The sequence below is a fragment of the Natrix helvetica genome, assembly GCF_964273705.1.
Source record: "Natrix helvetica genome assembly, chromosome: 1".
NCBI lineage: Eukaryota > Metazoa > Chordata > Lepidosauria > Squamata > Natricidae > Natrix > Natrix helvetica.
In genome coordinates this window covers 252,310,169-252,337,019 of record NC_138548.1, presented here as the reverse complement: position 1 = coordinate 252,337,019, position 26,851 = coordinate 252,310,169, and the positions used below count along the sequence as shown (strand labels likewise).

Genomic DNA, 26,851 nt, shown 5'->3' with positions numbered 1-26,851 from the left:
CTTTATCTCCCTTGAAACACTGCCAAAGATCTAATTGCCAATTAGCTTTGCAAGGCCACACGGAGCACAGAGTCAAAATGGAGCTTCAGAGTTTAAACCGACCAGAACGAACAAAGTTGCTTCCTGCAAAGACTCATGTGCCTTTGCTCCTCTTTTATGTCTTCTGGGAGGGGCCAATCATCTTCAAGCCTTACTCCCGATTCGGCCCTTTTGTCTTAACTGTTCTTGCCTTCTGGCAGCTCTGTGCATGCGCACACTAGGAACAGGCTCCCCCTGTTCCTCTGCCTTGCTGACTCTGATTCTGGAGGCTCCGGAGGCAGCACATAACTCCCAGATTGCTCTGGCCCCCTCTCTGCCTCTGATGCAGAGCCCTTGTCCAAGACTTCCCCAGATTCCAGGACTGGCCCATGTTCCTCCCCAACCTCCTCACTGTCTGACTCTCCTCCCAGCTCTGCAGGCTGCTGGCGGACCACAACAATTTTCAGCTAAAATACGATACAAATAATACAATACATACAATATGGTACAAACAGTTAGTTTAGTGTAATGTGTGACTCCAGCCACTGTATTTAACTTTGGTATTAGAGAGGTTTACTAAACACAAACTTCTTGAGGCATACAATTATGCATTAAGTGATACTCTACTGGACAAAGCTGATTCATAGAGAACCTAAATACCTGATGGAACATCATTATTTCAATCTGACTTCTTTAAGGAAAAAACTTGCTCAGCGACTTCAAGAAGCTGAAGAGCAAGTTGAAGCTGTGAACTCCAAATGTGCTTCCTTGGAGAAAACAAAGCAGAGACTGCTTTGTGAAGTAGAAGACCTAATGGTGGATGTTGAAAGAGCAAATGCACAGGCAGCTGCTCTAGACAAAAAACAAAGAAATTTTGACAAGGTATAGTTTGAAGTATTACAATTTTTTAAAGTCTATTGCCACCAGAGGTATGGCTAGATTTGAGGAATGGAGGCATGCTGTGTAAATATAGAATGTAGCTTTTGTAAACCTGAATTTAGAATTTATACAGTAGTGTAAACTTAGTTGGTATCATTCTAAGTTCTTCTTTCTGTGTACTAACATGTACATAAGCAAGTCAGGGTTATTATTTAATTGTCAGTGATTTGTGTTAGTTTCACCTGAACCTTCTTAGCTTAACCGAGATACCGATAGCTGGTATGTTCAGAGCATTCTATGGGACACACAAGTCATATCTTGACTTGTTTAGGGTTGAAAGGTGTTACCTACCACTGTAAGATCAGTTGGGTTAAGAAAGTGATGTGGTGATAGAAAAGCTACTGAAATGCTGGACCGATTTAGCGAAGAGAAAAAAAGTGGACAAAATCAGCACTTATAGTAACTGACTCAAACATATTATGTACTAAGATTTTGGCAGAATGGAAGACCAAATACGAGGAGAGCCAGTCAGAACTGGAAGGTTCCTTAAAGGAAGCTCGCTCCTTGAGTACTGAACTTTTCAAAATGAAAAATGCCTATGAAGAAACATTAGACCAACTGGAGACAATGAAGAGAGAAAACAAGAATTTGCAGCGTAAGTACCACTTCTTGGCTCTTGGTTGGCATTTTAATGTTTTTTCTATGACCACAGGCAGATTGCTCTTCTTTTATTCTTTTGATCAACTATTTGTATGCTTTAATATTTTGTAGAAGAAATTGCTGATCTCACAGAACAAATTGCTCAAAATGGCAAGTTTATCCATGAACTTGAGAAAGCCAAGAAACAGGTAGAGGTAGAGAAATCTGAGATGCAGATGGCTTTGGAGGAAGCAGAGGTAAGAAGTTAAAAATGGATTTTTTAAAAAGGTCATTAATTATACTTTTATAAGTGTCTTTTTGAGTATGTACTGAAAATGCTAATTCATAGCAGTTAATTAAGTCTGTGTTGTATATCCATTCATTTACAAAAACTTCCATTTTGATGCTAACTCATTTTAAAATGTGTTAAAAAGAGTCATAATCGATTTAAGTTTCTCAAACTTAGCATCAATATGCATTTATTTTCCAACAGGCAGCTCTTGAACATGAGGAGGCCAAAATTCTTCGCATTCAGCTTGAATTGACCCAGGTTAAATCGGAGATTGATAGGAAGATTGCAGAGAAAGATGAAGAAATTGATCAGATGAAGAGGAATTACCAAAGAACAGTGGAAACCATGCAAAGTGCCTTGGATGCAGAAATCCGGAGTAGGAATGAGGCCATAAGGATTAAGAAGAAGATGGAAGGGGATCTAAATGAAATGGAAATCCAGCTGAGCCATGCAAATCGCCTTGCAGCTGAGACACAGAAACATCTGAGGAATGTTCAAGGACAGCTCAAAGTACTTTCCATCAATTAATGTTTTATATGAATAATGAAAAAAATGATTGGCCCAAGGATCACTCCTATTAAACAATATTCTTGTTTGAAATTAGGACACACAGCTACATTTGGACGATGCCCTTCGAGGCCAAGAAGATCTAAAAGAGCAATTGGCCATGGTTGAACGCAGAGCTAATCTGATGCAGGCTGAGATTGAGGAACTCCGGGCAGCTCTGGAACAGACAGAGAGAGGAAGGAAGATTGCTGAACAAGAGCTTCTTGATGCTACTGAACGGGTGCAGCTTTTGCATACACAGGTAAGGATGATGTCATGATAGCAGTATAAGAATTGCCTTGCAAAATCTTGTCCATTGTGGAGTGTCCATCATTGGCCAACAAGATAGCATGATGGATATAGCTATCCTTTCGTTTATTGCAACTCCTCACATCAAGAATCCTGGTTTTAAATTTGGAAGGAATAGCTCTAATAATTACTAGGCGTTTTTGCAAAAATTTTCAGATACATTTTCATTCTCTCTTCTTTAGAACACTAGTCTCATTAACACAAAGAAGAAGCTGGAAGTTGATATTTCTCAGCTTCAAGGTGAAGTGGAAGATGCTATCAAAGAGGCCAGAAATGCAGAGGAAAAGGCAAAGAAGGCCATCACGGATGTAAGTCTTAGATTATGTACTTCCCACCTGCCGCATTTTTACCATATGCAATGCAATCTTCTCAAATCAGACAACCTTGCTTTTCAAAGCTTAGGCTGGGGAAAAAATGAGGCTTTTGCAGATAGTTTAGGCATTCATTATTATTGTAAGTAATCTTGTACAGAGATCTAGTCCAAATTGTGGTGCTCACTTTGTTTGGTTGTTTGTTTATAGGATTTATAGGCCACTGTAAATCCAATAGACTTATAAGTCCCCAAACCCATAACTTGGATAAAACCAGAAAAGATGAATAGACAAAATCAAGTAAATATTAACAATTACATAATCAAATAAAGATCAAAAATCATACTACAGCTATATATCAGTCAGAAATCTAAACATTCAAAGCCAAGGTTAAACCCCCTAAATTCAGTGAGAAGAGGAATAATTTATCAAGCTGGTTATGGGATGCTCATTCGTAATTCCCAAGTTGATCTCCTCTTCTTTATTTTACACACACTGGCTTTGACTACTTGTTGATCTGAATCTACTGCTTATGTTTCAAGGCGGCCATGATGGCAGAGGAGCTGAAGAAAGAGCAAGACACAAGTGCCCACCTGGAAAGAATGAAGAAGAACCTGGATCAGACAGTGAAGGATCTCCAGCTTCGTCTGGATGAGGCAGAACAACTCGCCCTGAAAGGGGGAAAGAAACAGATTCAGAAGATGGAAGCCAGGGTAAACACTGAGATTCAGAGCTGTGGTAAATATCAACTATCTTCAGAGACTCTGCTATTAGATGTTCACATTGTATTATTTCAACTCTAGATCCGAGAGCTAGAGTCTGAACTTGAGGGAGAGCAGAAGCGAGCCACGGAAGCCATCAAAGGTATCCGCAAATATGAGCGGCGAGTCAAAGAATTGACTTTTCAGGTAAGAGGAAAAGGAAGAAGTTGGTTCACAGCAATTATTTCCTTTGAATATGCTAAGATTTTATCACATTTCTAGAGTGAGGAGGACAGGAAGAATGTGATCAGACTACAAGATTTAGTGGATAAACTTCAGTTGAAAGTGAAATCCTACAAGAGACAAGCAGAGGAAGCTGTGAGTTATTTTAGACTTTTTTGGCACTTAAAAACACCAACCTCAGGTTCTCAAAATTGAAATTCATACATTGCCTTTTCAGGCTAATATGATGTTGTGTATGTGTGTGTGTGTGTTTGTGTAATTCTTGTCTGGCTACAGGATGAACAGGCCAACGTTCACCTCTCCAAATTCAGAAAAACACAACATGAGCTGGAAGAGGCTGAGGAAAGAGCTGATATTGCTGAGTCTCAGGTCAATAAGCTCCGAGCAAAATCCAGGGAGGTTTCTACCTCAAAGGTAAATGCCTCTTTTGTCCAGCGCTCAATCATTTTTTTTCTACACAAAGGATGAAGTGGCATTTCAGCAAGGAATGAGGGAACCTTAGTTCTCCTTTGGGCTGTTTTGATTAGAAATTTATATACTACTAAAACGCTTGATCTTTAACAGGGTAAAATGGTGCATCATAGGCAACACTTTTTGAAGCAAGATAATTCAAATGGGTTAATTTATAGAACGTGTCTGAAATCTAGGACCCATGACACCTGAGGAAATGAAATTTGAGAAAGTTGTGGTTGCTTCACTGCTACTGGGCCACGGTGGCACAGTGGTTAGAGTGCAGTACTACAGGCTACTTCTGCTGACTGCTGGCTGCCTGCAATTTGGCAGTTCAAATCTCACCAGGCTCAAGGTTGACTCAGCTTTCCATCCTTCTGAGGTGGGTAAAATGAGGAGCCAGATTGTTGGGGGCAATATGCTGACTCTGCAAACCTCTTAGAGAGGGCTGTAAAGCTCTGTAAAACAGTATATAAGTCTAAGTGATATTGCTGTTGCTATTGGCTGGTGCTGGGCTGATGCTGTAGCCACATGATTTTCATTTTCAATATTCTGGAACAATTTCTCGAATAATTTTGAAATTTGTTGCAAATCCCTCACCTACTTACCTACCTACTGAAAAGGGAAGGAAGAGAGGCAGGGATGGAGGAGGACAAAGAGAAACCCTGCATAATATACCAGCTCCTGCCAACCACTATTTTCTCCCCAAATGAGTGCCAGCCCCCACACATCTATGCGGCACCTCTTCTATGCCCCTGTGCATCTTTCTAAGTTATTTCCCCCTTACATGCCTTCCCTGGGCCACCAGGCACCAGTTACCAAATACTCATAATATCTGCCTTTTGATGCAGAAGATTGTCTCAGCACAGCTTTCTGTGAAAACTAACATTCATTATATTTAAAATAAAAAGCAGATTTATTAAGAAGCGCATGAGGCAATAAAGCCTCCAGTCTATACCACTCCTTAAAGAGAAGAAGACACAGTGTAAGAAAGACAAAGCTAGGAACAGGAAGTTCTTTTTGTGTCTTAATTTACAGGCACTGAATTTTCTAATCTTTTCTAAGAGACAGACATGGAGTCAGGGTATGATATTTTCCTCATTGGACTGGTCCTGAGAGGTAACTAATAAAACAGTACTGAGTTGAAATACTATGGATGGTATCCCATTCTTTTTCAAGAGGCAAGTGGACTTTCTGGTTTTTCTTTGAAGACGTTTCTCTTCTCATCTGAAAGAAGCTTCTTCAGCTCTGACTGGATGGTGGGGGAATGGAAAGATTTATACTCCTTGCAGACAGCTGGTCATTTGTATTCTTTTAGAGATCTATGTTAAAATTCAGCAACCCTCTCTCAACAGAGGGGGTCGGGGGGATACAGTATCATCTATCTCCAGTCTGCAACACGGTCCTTTTAGCAGTCCCAAGAAGGTTCCACACCCATTTGCACTACTCCTGTGACCCTGAGAAACAGGCAAACCTCCAAGTGGCCTCAACGACTCTCTAAAAGGATGCAAATGACCACCTCTCTGCAAGGAATATAAATCCTTCCATTCCCCACCATCCAGGCAGAACTGAAGAAGCTTCTTGGATGAGAAGCGAAACGTCTTCAAAGAAAAACAAAGGAAGTCCAGTTGCCTCTTGAAAAAGCACCTTCAGTACAACCATAACCTGGATGACTGGGAATCTCCATAGACGTACGGATGTTATGTAAGACATTGCGACAAAATGACAAAAAATGGCTTTTGACCTTTCTGAGCAGGGCATAAAAATGCCAGGGCAGTTTTATCCACTGTTATTGTTGTACCTTCCCTCAAAGGTGTACCTGGAAGACCATTAAATCTAGCCAAGAAAATGACTGTCCTACATAGAAAAGAAATAACTAGTGAGAATAGTTGGTTGGAGGAAAAGAGCCTTGCATACAAATCATCCTTAGAGAAATAGGGGAATAAATGTCACTCTTTCTGAAAGTTAGCAGAATTTAATTTAATTTCAGCTAATAACTTCTGCCAGCATATTCTCATCTGTGCCTCAATAGCGCAGATGCAAGCAATCTCCAGGCCTAAAAGAACATTAGCTACACCCTAGGAGACATGCAGCACTGCTCTTATAGATTGAATTTGAGTTGCTTCAAAAGCAAGTAGATTTTTATAATATGCAAAGCCACACTCTATAAAAGAAAAGGTTCAATACCTCAGCCTGAAGAATTTGACTCCAGCAGGGAGGTAATTATTGCCTCTGCGGTATGCAATTTGTATGATTGCATTGGTTCAGGCAGTCATGGTCTTGCTTGCTTCTTCCTTTGGGGTAGAAAATTGAACGATGATGATCCCAAGTTATTTGAACTCCTTAGCTTGTTCAATATAGGTATTGCTTAGCTTCCCGTGGTGAATGCTGTTACTACACGTTTTCCCAAACAAAAACATTCTAATTCTGGCCACACTGAGAATATTAAAGGCTTACCTGGGCAAGCAGTTTGAAATGCTCCCCTGACTTATTTTAGCTCTTTGCTGTATAGTTAGGCTTGTAAAGCCACAACTATGACAACCGTTCAAACAAATATACTCAGGGGAGAAGTAGTATGATAATTCAAGTCTATTCAAAATACATGTTGCACCACATAATCTCTCAGTATACATAATCTGCAAATGCCAGATCAAGCTTATTGCATGTAGAACTCTACGTCTAGGCTGTATTGAGTACCATCTGCAGCAGAGGTGGGTTCCAACTGGTTCAGACCAGTTCGGCTGAACCGGTAGTGGTTTGGCGGCCTGGGTAGCTGGAACCAGCAGTGACCCAGGCCTGCCACGCCCCTGAACTGGCAGTAACTGGGAGCAACCCATCCCTGGTCTGCAGGATGTGCAGATGAGGTAAAGTACGCAGGCAAAGTACGCAGATGTAAATCTGGCTTCAGCCCATATGCTGACTTTGAACCCATTCATGAGTGAAAGCCAAGTGAAATCCAGGAAAGCAGAACGGACGCCAGGCTGCCAGTCTTGAATGTGGGGTCTCTCTGCATGGGATAGTGATATTTTAATAATCACGGCTTACAGAAAGAGATCAGGGTCAAACTATACCACTTTTAATTCTTCAATATTTTCAGCTCACATACAAGAAGGCGAATGAAGCAAAGCTATGAGTTTTGTTTATATTTCTTTTTAATAAGATGAAAGGGTAGGGTTGCCATATCTGCTTCCAAAAAATAGCGGACAAGCGGGGGTGGGGGGTTAAGTAGTAAAAAAATATAAAAAATTTACAATTAAATTATATATATTATATATATACCTCAAATGATGATACGTTATTGAGTGTTCCAAAACATACCTATCCAACTAAGAAAAAAATATAATATAAAAATAATAGGTAAATGCGAGTTAAGAAAAATAGTATGTAAATAATTTTATATACTTTTATTAAATGTCTTGTGAAACAATTGAGTATGATTAATAATTTTTTTCGGAGAATCGAGTTCAATGGATATTCAATCTTTGTCTCATTCTAACTTATGAAAAAAAAAGACAAAACACGATTCTCCTATCTTTATTCTCTTAGACTGTACAGCTTTAGATTACGTACCATTTCATCATAAAGCTTTTGAATAAAAAAAATGTCCACTATTTTGTGAAAAAAAATAGTGAACATAATGTGAAAAAAGCGGGCTGTCCGCTCAAATAGTGGACACCTGGCAACCCTATGAAAGGGCACCAACTATATCTTTCCTTTACCTGAATTGTTGCCTACATCTCTCTTAGGCTAAGGGAGTGGAATTGCAGCATCCCCGTTTTGAGACTTGGAGCCCCACAATTTTGCTTGTTTCCATTGAGAAAACCTTGTATGAGGATAGATTTGACTTATTGTTGTTTACAGAAAATTGTAGCTGTAGGGATATGTTGCTTTCATACTTACAGTATATATGAACCATGTTTCCCCAAAAATAAGACCGGATCTTATTATTTTTAGTCACAAAAAAAAAGCACCAGGTCTTATTTTCAGAGGGATGTCATCTATTGACTCGCCTCATTTGGGCACATCACCCCTGGCCTCCTTTTCGCTGTTCAGAGGCCTTCAGGAACTTCTGCTGCTGCCAGCAAGGCTTTACTGAAGGCCTTTAGGAAAGCCTTGCAGGCAGAAGAAATGGGCTGGCAAGGCAGGTGTCAGGGTATGCTAGGCCTGGCTGCAACTGTCCGAAGGTAAGTAATAGGGTAGCTCCACTCCCCCATCTCCACCCTAGCTTAATGTTTACCCGTGCAGCCTGGAGTGGGCAGGATCTTAATTAGGGCTTGTTTTTAGGGGGGGGCAAGGCTTATATTGGGCACACATGTAAAAATCAAGCTAGGACTTACTTTCGGGGTAGGTCGTATTTTGGGGGAAACACGGTATATAAAGTATGTATGTATGTATGTATGTATGTATGTATGTATGTATGTATGTATGTATGTATGTATATAAAGTATATATGTGTATAAAGTATACATATACACATACCCACTTTTTGTTTTTTGTTTCTGGCAGGTTGTAATAGAAAGTGAAGAATGAATCCATTGTTGGACTGAAGATGGGAATGTGTGCAAAATGCATATGCCTTCCTGATCTTTCTTGAAAATTGTAGTAATCTTTCCTTTAGCCAAGTCAGTAGAAAATAAATAGTGCTTTACTTAATAACTAAGTGGTTTTTGTTTTCTTTCTGAATTTGGTGTAGCTTCTATTAGCTAATTGTATTTTATCTGCATTTTATTTGACTGTACACCGCCCCGAGTCCCTTTTTGGGAGAGGGGGCGGTTTAGAAATCCAAGAAATAAATAATAAATAAATAAATAAATAATGGTTGACATCTGCCTTTGCACGACATATCAAGAGTTACACTCCAAATGTCAGTGGCGACAATTTATTTTTCACATATTGTACATGTGTAATGTTGTTTTCAATCCCTTTCATGTGTTTACCTTACCCCAATATATATGCACAGGCTGCTTAATTGTACCTCTCCAGCAAAATACCACTCTCCCCCACTCTTCCTCCTCACACTGCAGTTTATTTGTTTACCTGTAGATGGAGCTATTGTCACCAGTGACACCCCTCTCAATGCTGACAAGCTGATATCAGCTGATGGGGAAAAAGCCCTGAAAAGGCAAGAAATTAACACAATTGGATTAACAGCACAGAAGGAAAGGAGGAGTGGGATGAACACAGATGCTGCACTTTTTGTTCAGAACAAATAAAAGAACTTTTCTTTCATTTCCCAAAGGAAAAGAAAGCACAACTTTGTTTGTTTATAGAGAGGCCTATCCATGTCATAATAATCTCCTCTACAATAACCAGGAAAAAATGAGTCAACCCCCCCCTTCCCCCCACCGCTTTTTTCTACCTCCTTTGGACTAAAGAAGAATGAAAGGAGGGAATGGCAGAGAGAAAGGCAGAGAAATGGTTGAGGAAATGAAAAGATAACAGGCAACAGTATGTGGGAGAGGGACTTTCCTGAGCAGCACCAAGGCTCCCCTCCTGTTTCCTCCTTTCCCCCTTCATTCAAATTTTCTGAAGTTCCCTCTTAAATACCAATGCAAATTATGCCTCTGCTTTGCATCCTGCTATCTTAAGAGTCACAAACAATGTTTAGAACTCTGATTATATACATTGCATGATTGAACCCACGCATCAGCAAAGAGATCCAGTATTATTATTGATGTGTGACACTATCTCCATCACAATTTAGCCACCACAAGAGGCAAAGAGGAAAAAAATGGTTATTTCTTTCAGTCCCCCTTCTTCTATCACTCTACATAGATTGCTGATTTTAGCTTACTTCCTTTCACCTTTGTTACCAAACACACTGAATTGACACTCCCTGGGACTCCTCTTGATAGGATGAAGTTACCTAGATGCTAGGCTTTGCTTGTCCCTATTGTGTATTTCCTTTAAACCAGTCTCCTTTCTGTTCTCATCATAAAACCATATATTGTTAATTATTGCTCAGGTTAGATTACTGTTCTTAAAGGTAAAGGTAAAGGTAAAGGTAAAGGTTTTCCTCGTACATATGTACTAATCATCCCCGACTCTAGGGGACGGTGGTCATCTCCGTTTCAAAGCCGAAGAGCCAGCACTGTCCGAAGACGTCTCCGTGGTCATGTGGCCGGCATGACTAAATGTTGAAGGCACACAGAACACCGTTACCTTCCCACCAAAGGTGGTTCCTATTTTTCTACTTGCATTTTTAATGCTTTCAAACTGCTAGGTTGGCAGAAGCTGGAACAAGTAATGGGAGCTCACTCCGTTACATGGCACTAGGGATTCGAATCGCCAAACTGCCGACCATTCTGATCGACAAGTTCAGCGTCTTAGCCACTGAGCCACCCTTACTGTTCTTAGGAATTTATATTTTTAAGCCCACTCTTCCTGTCTCTCGCTCCCACCCTACAGGATGGATCCACACTCTACATTATCATAAAAAGGCTGCTTAGAACATGGAATGGGGATATGATATAATGATGTAATTTATAATTTAAACTAAGGCAGAGCACACACTGGGCTAGGGTGCCAAAGCTTAGGAGGTGCCAACATTGCCCTGAATCCAAATGACTCTAACAGTAGCAATCTTTGCATCATCAGGAGGCTCTGCTCTCACTCAAAGTGGCCTAGAGGTGCTATATATCTTTGCACTGGCACCAGTTACTAAAATTTGGATAGTGCATCACTTCATCTGTGGAATTACCTTCTTAGAGATCACTGTGAGAACCTTGCTCAGTTATTAAGGTACTGTGAGAGCATGAAAAGTAAACATTTTCCTGAAGATGGGCCTCACCGCAGCTTTGGTTCCGAGGATAGAAACCTACGAGACAACAAATACTGTAGCTGCTGAGAGGGTGAGTGAAACTTGACAAGGTTGTATTGCCTTACATAGAAAGGATATATGCCTGAGCCAGCAGGCTAACTATAGGCAGTCTTAGAGGTTTCTTGATATAGTTAATGTAGCCCTTAATAGACATGCAAGACATTTCACAGGAGGCTGCCTGCTGCATGTTAAAATGAACCATGATGTCATAATACTATTGATAACACAGTTTTAAAAAGACAAAACCTCTTCATATAAGCAACTATATGAACTTACCAATTGCCACAAATAATGCCCATTTGTAAAATATCCTGCTAATTTATTATGTCTACAAAATGTCTACAAATAGTTCCTTTGCTGTAAATGTGGAATAATTTGATGTAGATAGATATGTTTTGCCCCTGTCATGTTTCACCATGTCTTATATAGACTTATCACTAGACTTAAGAATGTAGGTTAGGAGTAAGGTTGTCAATGACGGTTGCAGTAGAGAAGCTGTAAAGTATGACAGCATAACATTTAACAAATGAAATTTTGCCACTACAGTATACAGACACAGAAATGGAGGATGCATTGAGCCTCTTACTTAAGCGATCTTCATCTAAATTTAGCTGTTTTTCATCAACATCTTTTCTTCAAGCCAGCTCTGGCTCCCAGAGACAATCTGGACAAATTCCTCTATTTTTCCTTGCAATATTTTCAGAAGTGATTTGCTTACTTTCTGTGGAGAGAGGGGGGAGGAGAGAGAGAGAGGGGGGGAAACTGGAGTTACCCATGTAGCATTGTACTTAATGCAAGATTAGAACAGCCTCCTAGTTTCTAACCTAGTGTGTTTTTAACTGGTACATCAAACTGGCTTCAGTCTAATATTCCATTAACATAGCTAAGTTAATAGAAAAAATAATGGCCATAAGGCTACAGAAGATCTTACATAAAAATGTGGACCTTTTCAGTTTATATTTAATGTTGGATTTGAGCATTGGGGCTGGCCTGGGGGCTCTGATAATTGTGCTATGTTGGAAGAGGGAGAGTTATTCTGTTAAATACCCCTGTGTCTCTTAATATTCTTGTAAATGAAGAATAGATGCCATAGAATAATGTTGCAGGATCCAATCTGAGTTGGTCACCAGTACCAAAGGTTTATTCTTCCAAAGTTGACTCTCGTGCGGGACCCAAAGGGAACTTATATCTCTCCAGAATATTTTAATATTCTTGTTTATATTGCTGCATCCTCCCTATTTACAATCTATTGGGATTCAGCACTAATACTGGACAGACAAGTATTATTAGTGAAAAAAATGTCTTTTTCATAATATTTGTTTAGTAAAGCAACTGCATGCCCATCTACAGGGCAAAGGTCTGGCCTCTATGACTTATGTGCTGGTAAATCTAAAAGGTGGGTTACTGTAATGTGCAAAATGCACTTTTTGTAGAGCAGCCAATAAAGATGGCCTACAAATTAGAATGACCCAGAATTTGGCAGCAAACATAGGGAGTAATATCTCCTGAAGGTTTCATATTTAAATATCTCCTGAAGGTCTCACATTTAAAGCGCTTCACTGGTTGCTGGTTGTCTTCCAAGTCTAATTTAAGGTGGTTGAGGCGAATTCTCTCTCTTTTTTCCAGCTATCTAATCAGGCTGGTTATTATAAAGCAGAGTAGAAAGTGAAGAGTATTTCTCTTTGCTATTCCTCTCTGGCTTATTTTTTCCTTTCACACAATGTCTTTTGCAGTGCAAGAAATGTTCTGATTTGTTCCTGTTTTTGTGTAAATGACTCCAGAGGCTTTGTCTGACGAATGGAGTAAATTATTTTAAATATTAAATACATATTTTAAATAGCTGTGAGAAAATACCCAACAATCTCTTATCATAGTCCAACCAACCTGAATCCAGCTTGAATCTCCTGACAGTAGTTGACCAATTTTAACCAATAGATCTCAACAACTGTTCCCATTTTAGCACTGACTGCCTAATACACAACCTTGCTTTCAGTTCCTTTAGGAGCCTTTTGTATCACAACTGGCCGTTTAGAGCTGGCATCTCCAGTGTAGTGTCTGGGCATATCAATGTGAACACCTCTCATTGACTTCTGATTTTCTTATACTACATTTTTATTTCAACTAAAAAAAAAGCTGCCAAACTGCAAAGCAATAGGGAAGACAAGAAATATACGGTAGTCATTATGGCCATCGTGAATTTTTTCTGTACATAATTCAAGGCTTCATACAATAATGCTGTGCTTTTAATTGAGAACAATCTCTACATAATTGATAAAAAAGGGAAGCATTAATATGAATTTTTTGAAACATCACAGAGGTACTTCTCTCACACACAAAGACACACATTGGTTTCTGCTTCAAAAGTAGCCATCTTTATAGGGAACTGTAATAATACAGTCCAGAAGCTTTCAAGACACACATTGAAGTGTGCCTATCTGCCTTTGAATAGGGGGCACAGATAGACTACCTAGCAAACCTGCTAAAATGAATTACAGTAGACATGACTTTGAACTTGAAGGACAATTGCTGGGTTCTAAAGTATAGTGAACTTGCTGTTTGATGGACATTGGCTTGGCAGTTTGGAGATTTAATGGGCAGGGTCTGCAGACTGAGAGAGTTCCTGCCTCATCCCTTTGCTACTTCTGGAAGCTGTTCTGCCTCTTAGATCAACCAAGTGAATCTAAGAGCCAGTGTTTCTGGCTCTGGTGCTCCCGAACATGCTACTCACCATCCATTTGGCTTCTTGTCTGTGCTGATTCATTTTTCTTGAAGGGTCACAGCTCCCGCTGCTTTGTGATCTTTGGCTGAGACCTGAATGCCTTTTTCACATTTTTTTTTTGGTACAATTATTTGTGGGCTTGAAAAACCCTATTTCCCAATTAATGGCATCTTGGCTTTTAGCAGACCTTCCTTCCGCCCATTAGTTCCCATGGATCCATTAAACTGAAGGCTCACTGTACTCTGATTGACAGGTCTGATCCTTGAGAGAAAGTGAGATTATTCTTGGCTCTGTTTGCACTGTTACTGTGCAAGAGTTCTTTAGACTGTGATAGTCTGTGTGCTTTCTTTTATTCTGGAATTTTTCACTAGAGATTTATAGAATCTGTGCTGTTTCTATGCAAAATACGGCAGCCTTTATGAATTATTATCATACTGATGACTGGGATGGCAGTATAAGAAGATGTTGTAAATCATAATAACTCTTCATAATGTTGCGCTTTTCTGCTTTTTTTTGTTTGCTTGCAGAACATGCATCTACAGTAGAGCACCCTTAAGTGTTTCATTGTGAATGAAAACACCATATATCTCCGTATCACTGGGGAGATAATGAGAGGATACATCCCATTTGCCTTGTCACTTCTCTACCATTTCTCACTCCCTGATCCTTTATTCATTTGTCTTAATACAGTGGTAGCTGTGATCATCCAAGGGTTTATTAAAAAGCACTCTCCAAACTGGAGCAAAAATGATGGTGCTAAGAGGGCTGACCGAAAGAAAGAAAGAAAAAAAGACTGAAGCCAAGCAATAGCACTTAGACTTATATGCCGTTTCATGGTGCTCTTACAGCCCTCTCTAAGCAGTTTACAGAGTCATCATATTGCCCCCCAACAATCTGGGTCCTCATTTTACTGACCTCAGAAGGATGGAAGGCTGAGTCAACTTTTTGGAAGCAGACCACACAAGGGAGTAGAATCGGCCCTTGCCACCAATCCAAGCCCAAATGGTTATGTTGCAATAACTACCCAGCAGTGCCAAAGTTTTTGCATTCCTCTTCATCAATATGTAATCTTATCTGCAGATCTGCCCTACTAAGAAACTAGTGAACAGGTGTCCTGAAGAATGCAACAGGCCTTTTCAGTTTCAAATCGGAAGGAAATGATAGCTAATTCCCAAAAGATGAAAGCACTATTAACCAGCAAGCATGAAAGACAGATGGATCTCTATTGAAAATATAAGGGAAAAGGCTGTTAAAATTGTTCCCAAAGTGGTCAGAAAGGATAAGTGCCCTTTGAAAAATGGCCTGCACCTTGCAGCCTTCTCTTCCTCAACAAAGAATGGAAACAACATGTGTTTTAGATTTTACTCCTTTAGAAGCTTCTTGGATTTTCAGTGAATTTTATTCATTTCAATGACCCTGCGTCAGAGATGGGTTGCTCCTGATTCGGATCAGTTCGGGAGAACTGGTAGTGGTAATTGGGTCACTGAACCAGTCCTGATGGCTGGCTGGCCATGCCCCCAAATCAGCTCGCTTTGACACTCACTCTGCTTCGTCTTCGCCATGTGCATCCACACAACTGCCTCCTAGTGCCTACATACAGGCAAGCAGCATGGGCTGCTCAGGAAGCCCCGAGGCTTCACAACCACGCCTCCTAAATGGGATCGAGCCTCCCCTCCTCCTTGATGCATGGAGGCAGGAGGCGGCAGTTTCGTTTGCTGCCTGCGAGCTTGGGGGGCGGGGAGCAAGCAGCCAAGTGAGCATGCCAGGATCTGCCTTTACCTTTACCTTTTATTTCGATTTTTATACCGCCCCCTCTCCCCAAAGGGACTCTCCCCAATTGGCCCATGCCAGTTGCCTCTAATATGCAGTTTACTTGTGAGCAAGTTTACTCATGAGCAGTGTGCTCGGCAGCCGACAGATTGCTGGCTTGCTCGCTTGGCTGCAAATGAAACCACACACTCTTTGGACCCTCCAGCTCTCCTGCGTTCAGCTCGGCACAGCTCAGGTTGCTGCTTTCTTTGGCCTTTTTTTTTAAAGCATACAGCATATTTTACAGCATATTTTATTTCCCATCTCCAATCTGAAACATAAATTTGGCAAGCCACGCCCACAAAATAAGCCATGCCCACAGAACCAATAGTAAAAAAAATTTGAAACCCACTCCTGCCCTGCGTCCTATCCTTGTACCAACATATCTTCAAGGAAAAATTAAGGGTTGAAATATTGGGTCATATCAGACAGTGTATTACATCAGTCTATCTTATTGTGACTATAATGCATCACGGCTGAAAAGATATAATTATTAGAACTCCTCCACTCCCAAGGACCATTGGCCCATGCAGAATAGATTATTTGTCTGGTTTATGTGAGTAACCAGTAGACCAGACCAGGAAATTAATTTCATTTGATTATGTTCATATTGATTATAATAACAGAACCTTGCAAGGGTAATTGTGTTACACCTTTTCTTTCTTATTGTAGAGTGAATTAGGCAGGCATCTGCCCAAGTCACTTCTGGACATCCTAGTCTTAAAAATGCTTCAGTTCTTCTTGCCTAGGTAACTGCTCCTATATATCCACGTCAAAATAATCTTCCTTACTCTATACAAATGAAGATGTTTCGCAGGGATATATGCTCCTAAACCTCTCCATGAAAGTAGATATTACTGAAATAATACCTGAATAATAATGCCCATTTAGTTTACCTACTCTCCTTTATTGATCAAGAGGAAAAAAAACATAAAGTTGGCAACTACACTGACTTTTGCTTGTCACTTGATTATTTTTCTATTCTCACATTATATTAAAAATTGACACCTACTTTTAGAAATAGACTGAGCTGGAGGGAAGAGTGAAATGGGAAATTAGTCTGGAATCCCTACATGGGGACAACAGAGCAAAGTCTGACCTCACCCCTCACCCCCAATGCTTTTGAACCTGATCTAGTCTTACCAAGTGCAAACCAACAGAATGAGAAGATTTCTGTATTTATTGCTTGAGCAATAAAATAGCTAATTGAACTCTTCACATGTGGCTCTGCCTATCACACACATACCCTTTAATACCACGGTCTCTAACCTTTCTGGCTCAGTGGATTGGTGATGGCGGTGGCAGTGGGGGAGAAGAGGGGATGGTTTCTCACACGTGCCACTTTTACAAATGCAGCTTCATGCATGCACTTGCCCACCACTTCCACCACCAGGTTCTCAAAGGGCTGCGACCCTGCTTTAATCCATAGTTGAGCATGGAGAAAATGAAGCTCATATAGCATCTTTATTACATGGGGTATGGTTTCCCATTCACAAGCATATTAAAATCTAAGAAGGTTAGAATATCAAGACAATCCTAAGTTGATTTGCTTTCATTTTGAAGAATTTGATTTTTAAAATATAAATAATGACCAAAGAAGCTGACGCCAACGGAAAGAGAATAAATGATCCATCAAAATAATTTCTGTGTATTAATGGATAAGCTCCACCACTTATTTAAACCACAGAGACTGTATTTTTAACTTAGCTATACAGCTACCTACTTTTTACCACTAGAGGGACATCCAGTCCATGGGATGTCCGTCTTATGTTTTCCTATGACCGTTTTTGTCAATCTTCTCACCATCTTTCTTCAACCCTTGAGCCTTAAATTCTTGCTTTTAAACAAAAAAATAAAATATTCTATAAATTTAGAGAATAGCTAAATGTACTGGTATTTCCATTTTTATAGTTAGCGGTAGTCCTTTGCTTTGCATTAAAAGTTCATATAAATCACATGGAGTAACTTATAGTTTCTTGGAATTTTCTCAGTGTTGGATTATACCCCCCCCCACCGCCTCTCTCTCTCTCCAACTTCCTCCTCCTATTTTCTCCACAACCACAACACTGTGAAGTGGGTTGGGCTGAGAGAGAGTGATTGGCTCAAAGTCACCTGCCTGGCATTCAGGCCTTGAATTCACGTTTTCCCTCTTTCTAGCCTGGCACCTTAACTACTAGACCAAACTGGCTCTCTATTATTTCTTTCTTAATATTTTTAAACTAGTTTTTGATTATTATTTATTGTTTATATGCATTCTCATTCATTATGGTTAGTCACACAGTCAGCCAGATGTTATTTATCATTATTTATTTATTTAACAAATATTTATTTAAAAGGTATTATTCATTTGTTTTGAATAACAGCAAGTGTTTGCGTAAACTTCCACAAACATATCTATCCTGCATTTTTCTTTTACTGACCTGCTAAGAAGGCTAGTAATAGTTTATATTTCAATAGTAATCTCAGAACAATAAAACGTTCCTTCTCCGCAACTGTGGAAATGCATACAGTATCCCTGTAGATTAGTGCATTATTTTCAGTGGCGAGAGGAAAAAACAGTGTCCTGCTCCCATTCCTTCTCCTTTGGGGCCTACTGCACCATCTAGTGGAGATTCTTTCTTACCCATGGCTGACCACTGGGGTTCAACTGATCTCATCTACATGAGGTGTGCAGAAGAGCCTAAGCCATCCTATTATCTCCTGTGCTAATACTGTAGTTTCCTCAGGTTAGTGTTGGTCATTTGACAAAACCACCCTGTGATGTCTCAGTGGCAGAAATTAAAACAAAAGATATGTTTGTTTTATTAAACACTAAGAAAGAGTGCCAAAATGGGCAATGCTGAACTAATAAACCCAAAACAGACTGAGCTCCAAGTGCCCTGTACTTCTGTAAGTAGGAACCATTAGCAGGCATTCTCTATTTGGATGGCTAGGGTCTGTTTATGTCAGGGAATCTTATAGGTGACCAGATCCTGAGTCACATGCAATTTTATATATAATTATCAGCGTTTTGAATTGCAGTGGAAACAAACTGATGCTCCTGCATGGCAGTAAAGAAGCTAACCAATGGTGGGAGTCTTTTTTTACTACTGGTTCTGTGGACGTGGCTTTGTGGGCGTGGCATGGCGTGGCATTGTGGGCATGGCAGGGGAAGGATACTGCCAAATCCCCATTTCCTCCCCACTCCTGGGGGAAAGTTACTGCAAAATTCCCTCCCCACCCCACTAACCTGTTTTCCAGCTCTGTTCTCCTGTTCTGGGCAACAAAAGAAGATCAGCTGGGAGGCAGCAGGGGCGGGGCCAGCCTATTTGCCGGTTCTCTGAACTACTCAAAATTTCCACTACCGGTTCTCCAGAACCTGTCAGAACTGGCTGAATACCACCTCTGAAGCTAACCCATAAATCATAGGGACTAAGTTTCCTGACGGTCTTCAAGAACAGGCCCATGTACAATAAGACAAATTACAGTAATTGATACAAGAAATAAGAATGATGTACATGACTATATTTGTTGCCCCCTGCTCTAGGTAAAGAATTTACCTCTGCCTTTAATAGGAACAATTATCTATTTCTAATATATATATTAGCTTATAATATATATTATAATATATATATTTAGCTTAGTGGCTAAAACTCCTGCCTAAGATATATACAGCCCGGGTTCAAATCCCAGTAAGGGTATGGCTAGCTGATGAGAGCTAATTAGCTCGAAATAGATCTATACTAGTCTCCCTTTATTTATTTATCAGTACAAATATAACACACACACACACACACACACACACACACACACACACATATATATATATATATATACACACACACATACACACACATACATACATACATACATACATACATACATACATACATACATACATACTCTGGGCAGCTTACAATCATAAAGGATGTAAACTATTTAAACTAAATATAAAATAAGTTAATATTTATGTTTTTAGATCAAAAAATCCAAACACTACGGCCCAATTAAAATATTATTATACATTGCCACTTATAATATTTTCCTGAATATGATGATCCCATTAAAATTATGCTGTTTAGTTAAACAGGTGGTAAAATTGTGCTTTTTAGAGTACTTAATTCAGGCGGAGGAGATTTGGATTCACCTTCTCACTCAACCATGAAGTTTGTGGGGTGATCTAGGGACAACTGCCCTTTCAGCCAGCCAGCTTCCAGGATATAGTTGACCAATGTCTGCCTTAAGTTCCTTGAAGGAAGAATGAAGTACTAAAGTAATGATATATACTACAAAGAGTTAAAAGGATCCTCTGGCTCTATTTACTGCCACAAACATGACAGAAAAGGGAAATGTCTTAGTTGGTTAAGCAACAGTAACACTCATGAAATAACAAATAATAATAATAATAATAATAATAATAATAATAATAATAATAATAATAATAATAATCGAATATTAATCGAAGTAAAGAACAAAAATTTATTGAAGGCCCAACAGACGAAACAAGAATACAGAAAAGATGTGATAAAATCAAGAATGGAGAGTTGGCAGAACAAACCATTGCATGGTCAATTTCTGGAAAAAATAAAAGATAAAGTGGACAGTAAAAAAACTTGGTTATGGTTAACAACAGGTACATTAAAGAAAGAAACAGAGTCACTAATCCTGGCTGCGCAAGAACAAGCTATCCGAACAAATGCCATTAAGGCCAAAATCGAAAAATCCTCTGATGATGCCAAATGCAGACTCTGCAAAGAAGTTGATGAAACTGTTGACCACATACTCAGCTGCTGTAAAAAAATCGCGCAGACTGACTATAAAATGCGGCACAATTCAGTGGCACAAATGATCCACTGGAATTTGTGCAAAAATTATAATATTAAAACAGCAACAAACTGGTGGGAACATAAGCCTGAAAAAGTCATCGAGAGTCAGATGGTCAAGATCTTGTGGGATTTTCGCATACAAACGGATAAAATACTGGCGCATAATACACCAGACATCACACTGGTTGAGAAAAATAAGGTTACAATCATAGACATCGCAATACCAGGTGATAGCAGGGTCGCCGAGAAGGAATATGAAAAAATCGCGAAATACCAGGACTTAAAAATCGAAATCCAACGATTATGGCACAAACCAGCAGTGGTAATTCCAGTGGTAATCGGCACACTGGGTGCTATTCCAAAAGCACTGGAATTACATTTAAAACAGTTAAAAATTGACAAAATCACCATCAGTCAAATGCAAAAGGCTGCACTGCTTGGATCTGCACACATATTACGAAAATACGTTACGACATCCTAGGCCCCTGGGTGGGGCCCGACTAGTAATTAATGCCAAATCCGGCGAAACAACTGGCCGCTGTGATACACTTCTGTTGATGCAATAATAATAATAATAATAATAATAATAATAATAATAATAATAATAATAATAATAATAATAATAATAATAATAATATAAACAACTCAAGAAACTTGGGAAATTTTGAAAAATGAGATTCCAAAAGCCCAGTCTAGCACAATACCAATGAAGAAGAAAAATAACAGTTCCCAAAAGAAACCAGCATGGCTGCATAAAGAACTATCTGACAAACTGAAAGACAAAAAAGGTAAGTATAAAAAGTGGAAGGAGGGGGACATAACTAAGGCAGAATATCAGCAAATAGCCCGAGCCTGTAAAGATGAAGTGACGAAAGCTAAGGCTCACAATGAAGAAAGGCTTGCCACAAAAGTAAAAATTAACAAAAAAAAGCTTCTTCCAACATATTAAAAACAAGAAAAAAGTTAAGGAAACAATTGGTCCATTGCTAGAAGAAAGTGGCAAGAAGGTGACAAGCAACAGGGAGAAAGCAGAACTATTTAACTCATGTTTTGCATCTGTCTTTACACAAAGGGATAAAACAGTCCAACCTGTCAAAAGCAGCACCACAAAAATCAGATTAGGAACACAAATTGAAACAGGGAAGAAAATGGTAAGTGAACACCTGTCTACCCTAGATGAGTTCAAATCACCAGGAACAGATGGATTACACCCCAGGGTTCTGAAGGAACTAGCAGACGAGATCTCAGAACCACTGAATTATATCTTTCAGAGATCCTGGAACACCGGGGAACTACCAGAGGACTGGAAAAGAGCTGATGTGGTTCCCATCTTCAAAAAAAGGGAAAAAAACAGATCCAGGAAACTACAGGCCTATCAGCCTGACCTCAATACCAGGAAAGATTCTGGAAAAAATAATCAAGCAATGAATTTGCGAACACCTAGAAGCAAACAAAGTAATAGCCAAAAGCCAACATGGATTTGTCAAAAACAGATCATGCCAGACTAATCTTATTGCATTCTTTGATAATGTGACAAAATTAGTGGACCAGAGGAATGCCGTCGATATAGTTTACTTGGACTTCAGTAAGGCTTTTGATAAGGTAGACCATAACCAGGGACGTGCGGTCAGGGGAGGCAGGGGAGGCAGAGCCTCACCGCCCTCATCATTAAAAGAAAAAAAAGGGAAAAGGGAAAAGGCACACGTGGTCCGATTCCCTGCCTTCCTGAGTCAACATGAAGGGGACTGCGGAGCGTGCTCCGCCGGCTCACGCTCCGCGGTCCCCTTCATGTTGACTCAGGAAGGCGGGGAATGGGACCACCTGCCTTCCTGAGTCAACATGAAGGGGACCGCGGAGCACGAGCCGGCAGAGCGCGCTCCGCGGTCCCCTTCATGTTGACTCAGGAAGGCGGGGAATGGGACCACGTGTGCAGGAGGCTGAGACTGCCTCAGCCTCCTGCACACGTGGTCCCATTCCCCGCCTTCCTGATGACGTCACCAGCCTCACCAGCCATAAACCTCACCGCACGTCACTAACCATAACCTACTACTAGATAAAGTAGAAGAATGTGGGTTAGACAGCATCTCCACCAGATGGATTCGTAACTGGCTGACCAACCGCACTCAATGTGTAGTCCTCAATGGAACTGCATCTACATGGAGGGAAATATGTAGTGGAGTACCCCAAGGCTCTGTTTTAGGCCCAGTACTCTTCAACATCTTCATCAATGATTTGGATGAGGGAATAAATGGGGAACTCATCAAATTTACAGATGACACCAAGCTGGCAGGAATAGCCAACACTCCAGAAGATAGGCTTAAGATACAGAAGGATATTGACAAACTTGAACATTGGGCATTATCTAATAAAATGAAATTCAATGGTGAAAAGAGTAAGGTTCTACATTTAGGCAACAAAAATGGAATGCACAGGTACAGTATAGATGATACCTTGCTCAGTAGTAGTAACTGTGAAAGGGATCTTGGAGTCCTAGTGGACAACCATTTAAATATGAGCCAGCAGTGTGCAGCAGCTGCCAAAAAAGCCAACACAGTTCTAGGCTGCATCAACAGAGGGATAGAATCAAGATCACGTGAAGTGTTAATACCACTTTATAATGCCTTGGTAAGGCCACACTTGGAATACTGCATTCAGTTCTGGTCGCCACGATGTAAAAAAGATGTGGAGACTCTAGAAAGAGTGCAGAGAAGAGCAACAAAGATGATTAGGGGACTGGAGACTAAAACATATGAAGAATGGTTGCAGGAACTGGGTATGTTTAGCTTAAGAGAAAGAAGGACTAGGGGAGACATGATAGCATTGTTCCAATATCTCAGGGGTTGCCACAAAGAAGAGGGAGTCAAACTATTCTCCAAGGCACCTGAGGGTAGAACAAGAAGCAATGGGTGGAAACTAATCAAGGAGAGAAGCAACTTAGAACTGAGGAGAAACTTCCTGACAGTTAGAACAATTAATCAGTGGAACAGCTTGCCTCCAGAAGTTGTGAATGCCCCAATACTGGAAGTCTTTAAGAAGATGTTGGATAGCCATTTGTCTGAAACGGTATAGGGTTTCCTGCCTAGGCAGGGGGTTGGACTAGAAGACCTCTAAGGTCCCTTCCAACTCTACTATTGTATTGTATTGTATTGTATTACTATATATGCTTTGAACTGAAGGGAGTCTGTAAATAATGAATCGTGTTACAACAGCCATGTGGGAAGAAGGAGTGATAGATATATGATCTTTCGGGATGCTATGATAATTTTAATCTCTAAAATTCCTTGGCTTGTAATTCTACTTTGGAGAGAAGCAGTGTGAATAGAAGATGTGGTTGTTTCGTAGCTGAAAGTATCTTTCCATCAGACAGTCACTGTGGTCAGCTCAAACTGTTGTGCCTGGGGTAGAGAGATTGCAATGGATTAACAGGGTCAAGTGGAACTTTAATGAGGGTAGATGGAAAATAAATTTCATTGCCCTACATGGAGGATAGGAGCCACTTGGCATTGACACCCTATTTCTGTACTCAGTCTGTCTGCCAGCTGGTAAGTGCTGATGCAAAGGTAACTGATCTCCCAAAAAACATGGGTCCCTAAAGTAATGTCCATAAAGGAACATTACTGGGTGAAGTCTTAAAAATAGATGCAGTCAATGTGATGCACCCAAAATTGTCCTAGGACCAGGTCTACTCTTGTAACGGCAAAAGAAAGTGTTGAAAGAAAAGGGTAACATGAGTTTTAGTTTCCTATGCAAGAACTATTCCCAGATTACCTTATGGAGCAAGTGGAAGTAGCAAGCTGTTTCTTAAGCTGGTGTACTGTACAGTACACCTTATATAGGTTTGGATGCCCTTCTATTTTTTTAGAAAGAAAAAAAAGAAAAAATAAAGAAAGAAACCACTTCAGGAAGGACTGCACTTTCCATAATAGAATTATCCATTTATTTTAGGGATCCTTTCTGGGGGGAAATGCCATGTACAATTCACAACATATGTTCTCTGAGCTTTTCACTATGAAATAAAAGCAAACATCTGTAAATCAAACCAAACCAAACTCTAAAAGTTTGTATTCCAGAGTTGCCAACATCCTACTCTGCAAAATGAAAAGAATTGTGAAAGAAAAGATTGATATGAAAATAATGGTGACTCTTCCAGAGTCAAGCAAAGATCTACATAATTCTTCACTAAAAACCATTTACAACAATTTTCAATTATTTCCTGAATATCATTATTACATTATATTAAGAATAGTGATTTATTTTCATCACCCCCCAAACCTAGAAATCACAGAATATTTTGAGGAGTAAAAATAAATTCATGGGACTGAAAACATAAAAAATGTTGAAGAACTCAAAACATGATAAAAGAATCTCACTTTATCCATTTTTCTTGGGTTGGAGCACAACTTGACAAAGATGCCTTGCTACCTGAGACAACTATAGTGCATCCCTTTACTCTTCCATTCTCCTGGCCATTTCAGTTATGGAAGTTGGCTGATGTTTGTCAAAGCCAGAGCAAATGAATGGGAAATTTACAAACCCATTGAAGCAGACTGAGAGAAGGCTGGAAGCCATTTACAAACAGCATTAAGAGAAAATTAAACCCAGATTTACAAGGCATGGTTCCTGAGTCTGTGTACGTGATACCTTTGGGAAACTATATGCCGGGCTATGGGGATAAGAAAGATGACAAGGAGTCTGGAAGCTAAAGTGTTAGGGGGAACTAGTGTAGTCTAACAATCAGAGGGATTAGGGATGATATGATTGAAGTCTTTTAATATTTGAGGGGCAGTCATAGAGAAGAGGGGATCAACCTATTCTCCAAAGCACCTGTGGGCAGGACAAGATGTAATAGGTGGAAGATCATAGAAAAGAGATCCAACTTAGAATTAAAGAGAAATTTCCTGAAAGTGAGAACAAGAAATTAGTGGAAGGGCTTTCCTCTGAAAGATTTCCTCTGAAAGATTTCCTCTGGAAGATTTCCTCTGGAAGCTCTGGAGCCATTACTGAAGGCTTTCAGAAAGAGACTGGACATCCATTTGTCCAGAATGGTATAAGATTTTCTGCTTAAGCAGGTGGTTGGAAGAAAAGACATCTTACCCTATTATTGTATGTTCTACTCTGGTGACTGAATTTGTTTAAGAGCTAGAACTCAAGCTTTGAGGCATGCAGACATGCAATTATATAATTTTCTTCTCTATCACTCTCCACTGCCCCCAATATTCATAGCCTGACACACTTTTCCTTCTTTCACAATGGAGACGACACGTTCTCTTTGTCTGGAAAGAATCCAGATTTAAGCAGGATTTATAAGTAGTCTAATAAGACTCATATAAAAATCACAAATCACAAATGGGAGCCTGAAAGATAATTAGAATCTTCATTTGAAGTGCTAAAATGCAATGGACTATTGTACTGATTCCCCACCGCGATTTCTCATTTACCATGAAGGATGGATGTAACGTTCAGACTTTGCTAAATTGAGATAAGGTATAAAAAGCAACATTTCACAGCCACTACATGCAGGTTACTCACTTTTGCATATATAATTGTGCTGTAAATGTATCTGTACTGTGTTTAAACCGATAGAAAAATTCAATCCTGTACCATATAATATATATGTCACAACTTTTAAATCCCACTTCTAAGTGCAATAGCGAATGTACAAGTCTTAAACAAGACACAGAAAAAAAATATTATTCTGCATACTTGGGACAAATGAAATAATTCAAAATGAAGATATGAAAGGGGCAGAAATACTTTGCAGGATATATCATCTTAGTACAGGGAAAAATAGGGAAGGACAACTGTAGGGTAAGTGTGATTAAGAAGATGAAAGTGTTTTGGGCCTTTGAGGATAATCATGAGCAGCTGTAAGATCTTAGAAATGAACATGGCCTGTCCTGCAGGAAGCAACCTAAGAAATTGGAAGCCCTCAAGGGATGATATCAACATAGTGAAAAATGGGATTGAGGTCATTAAGATCTATATCTGATTGGTAGAACAGTGACTGCTACATTTTGATGGTGTAGAAAATGGGTGTCAAACTTGCCACGTCACATTGCCATCACATGACTATCGTGATGTTTTTTCCCTTCGCGGAGCTGGGGTGGGCGTGGCCCGCATGTGATGCATCTGGCCTGCGGGCCACCAGTTTGATACTCCTGGTGTAGAAATTAAGTGCTTAGAGTCAACTTAAATAAGTTAAAAGTGCCTTCCTGGATTACCAGAAGTTGTTTGGAAGAAACAGAAGCTCTATCCAAGCATTAGGAAGTTTGGAGTGCTCTGAATAGACCCTGACCTCTACTGGAGCCAT

The 26,851-nt window shown here is 39.8% G+C and overlaps 2 protein-coding genes and 1 long non-coding RNA gene across 5 annotated transcripts in view; 1 reads left to right on the top strand and 2 right to left on the bottom strand.

Annotated features, from left to right (window-relative positions):
• LOC309384468 (myosin-3) overlaps positions 1 to 9,044 on the top strand; it is a 36,182-nt gene extending 27,138 nt beyond the window's left edge. Inside the window, exons 31-41 of the mRNA XM_081938065.1 lie at positions 717 to 900; positions 1,387 to 1,552; positions 1,669 to 1,793; positions 2,030 to 2,338; positions 2,433 to 2,636; positions 2,866 to 2,991; positions 3,537 to 3,707; positions 3,798 to 3,902; positions 3,978 to 4,073; positions 4,215 to 4,352; positions 8,895 to 9,044. Coding sequence (XP_081794191.1) covers positions 717 to 900; positions 1,387 to 1,552; positions 1,669 to 1,793; positions 2,030 to 2,338; positions 2,433 to 2,636; positions 2,866 to 2,991; positions 3,537 to 3,707; positions 3,798 to 3,902; positions 3,978 to 4,073; positions 4,215 to 4,352; positions 8,895 to 8,918 — 1,648 coding nt within the window. The 3' untranslated portion in view covers positions 8,919 to 9,044. The remainder of the gene's footprint in view (positions 1 to 716; positions 901 to 1,386; positions 1,553 to 1,668; positions 1,794 to 2,029; positions 2,339 to 2,432; positions 2,637 to 2,865; positions 2,992 to 3,536; positions 3,708 to 3,797; positions 3,903 to 3,977; positions 4,074 to 4,214; positions 4,353 to 8,894) is intronic.
• Positions 1 to 26,851, bottom strand: part of LOC309382444 (uncharacterized protein) — a 348,957-nt gene that overhangs the window by 94,848 nt on the left and 227,258 nt on the right. The gene's annotated exons all lie outside the window — the stretch shown is intronic.
• Positions 1 to 26,851, bottom strand: part of LOC309384474 — a 66,996-nt gene that overhangs the window by 36,452 nt on the left and 3,693 nt on the right. For all 3 annotated transcript variants that reach the window (XR_014174064.1, XR_014174065.1, XR_014174066.1), the window contains exons 2-5: positions 11,795 to 11,929; positions 9,426 to 9,502; positions 6,576 to 6,682; positions 3,588 to 3,665 (exon numbers count right to left, since the gene is read on the bottom strand). This is a non-coding gene — a long non-coding RNA (uncharacterized lncRNA). The remainder of the gene's footprint in view (positions 1 to 3,587; positions 3,666 to 6,575; positions 6,683 to 9,425; positions 9,503 to 11,794; positions 11,930 to 26,851) is intronic.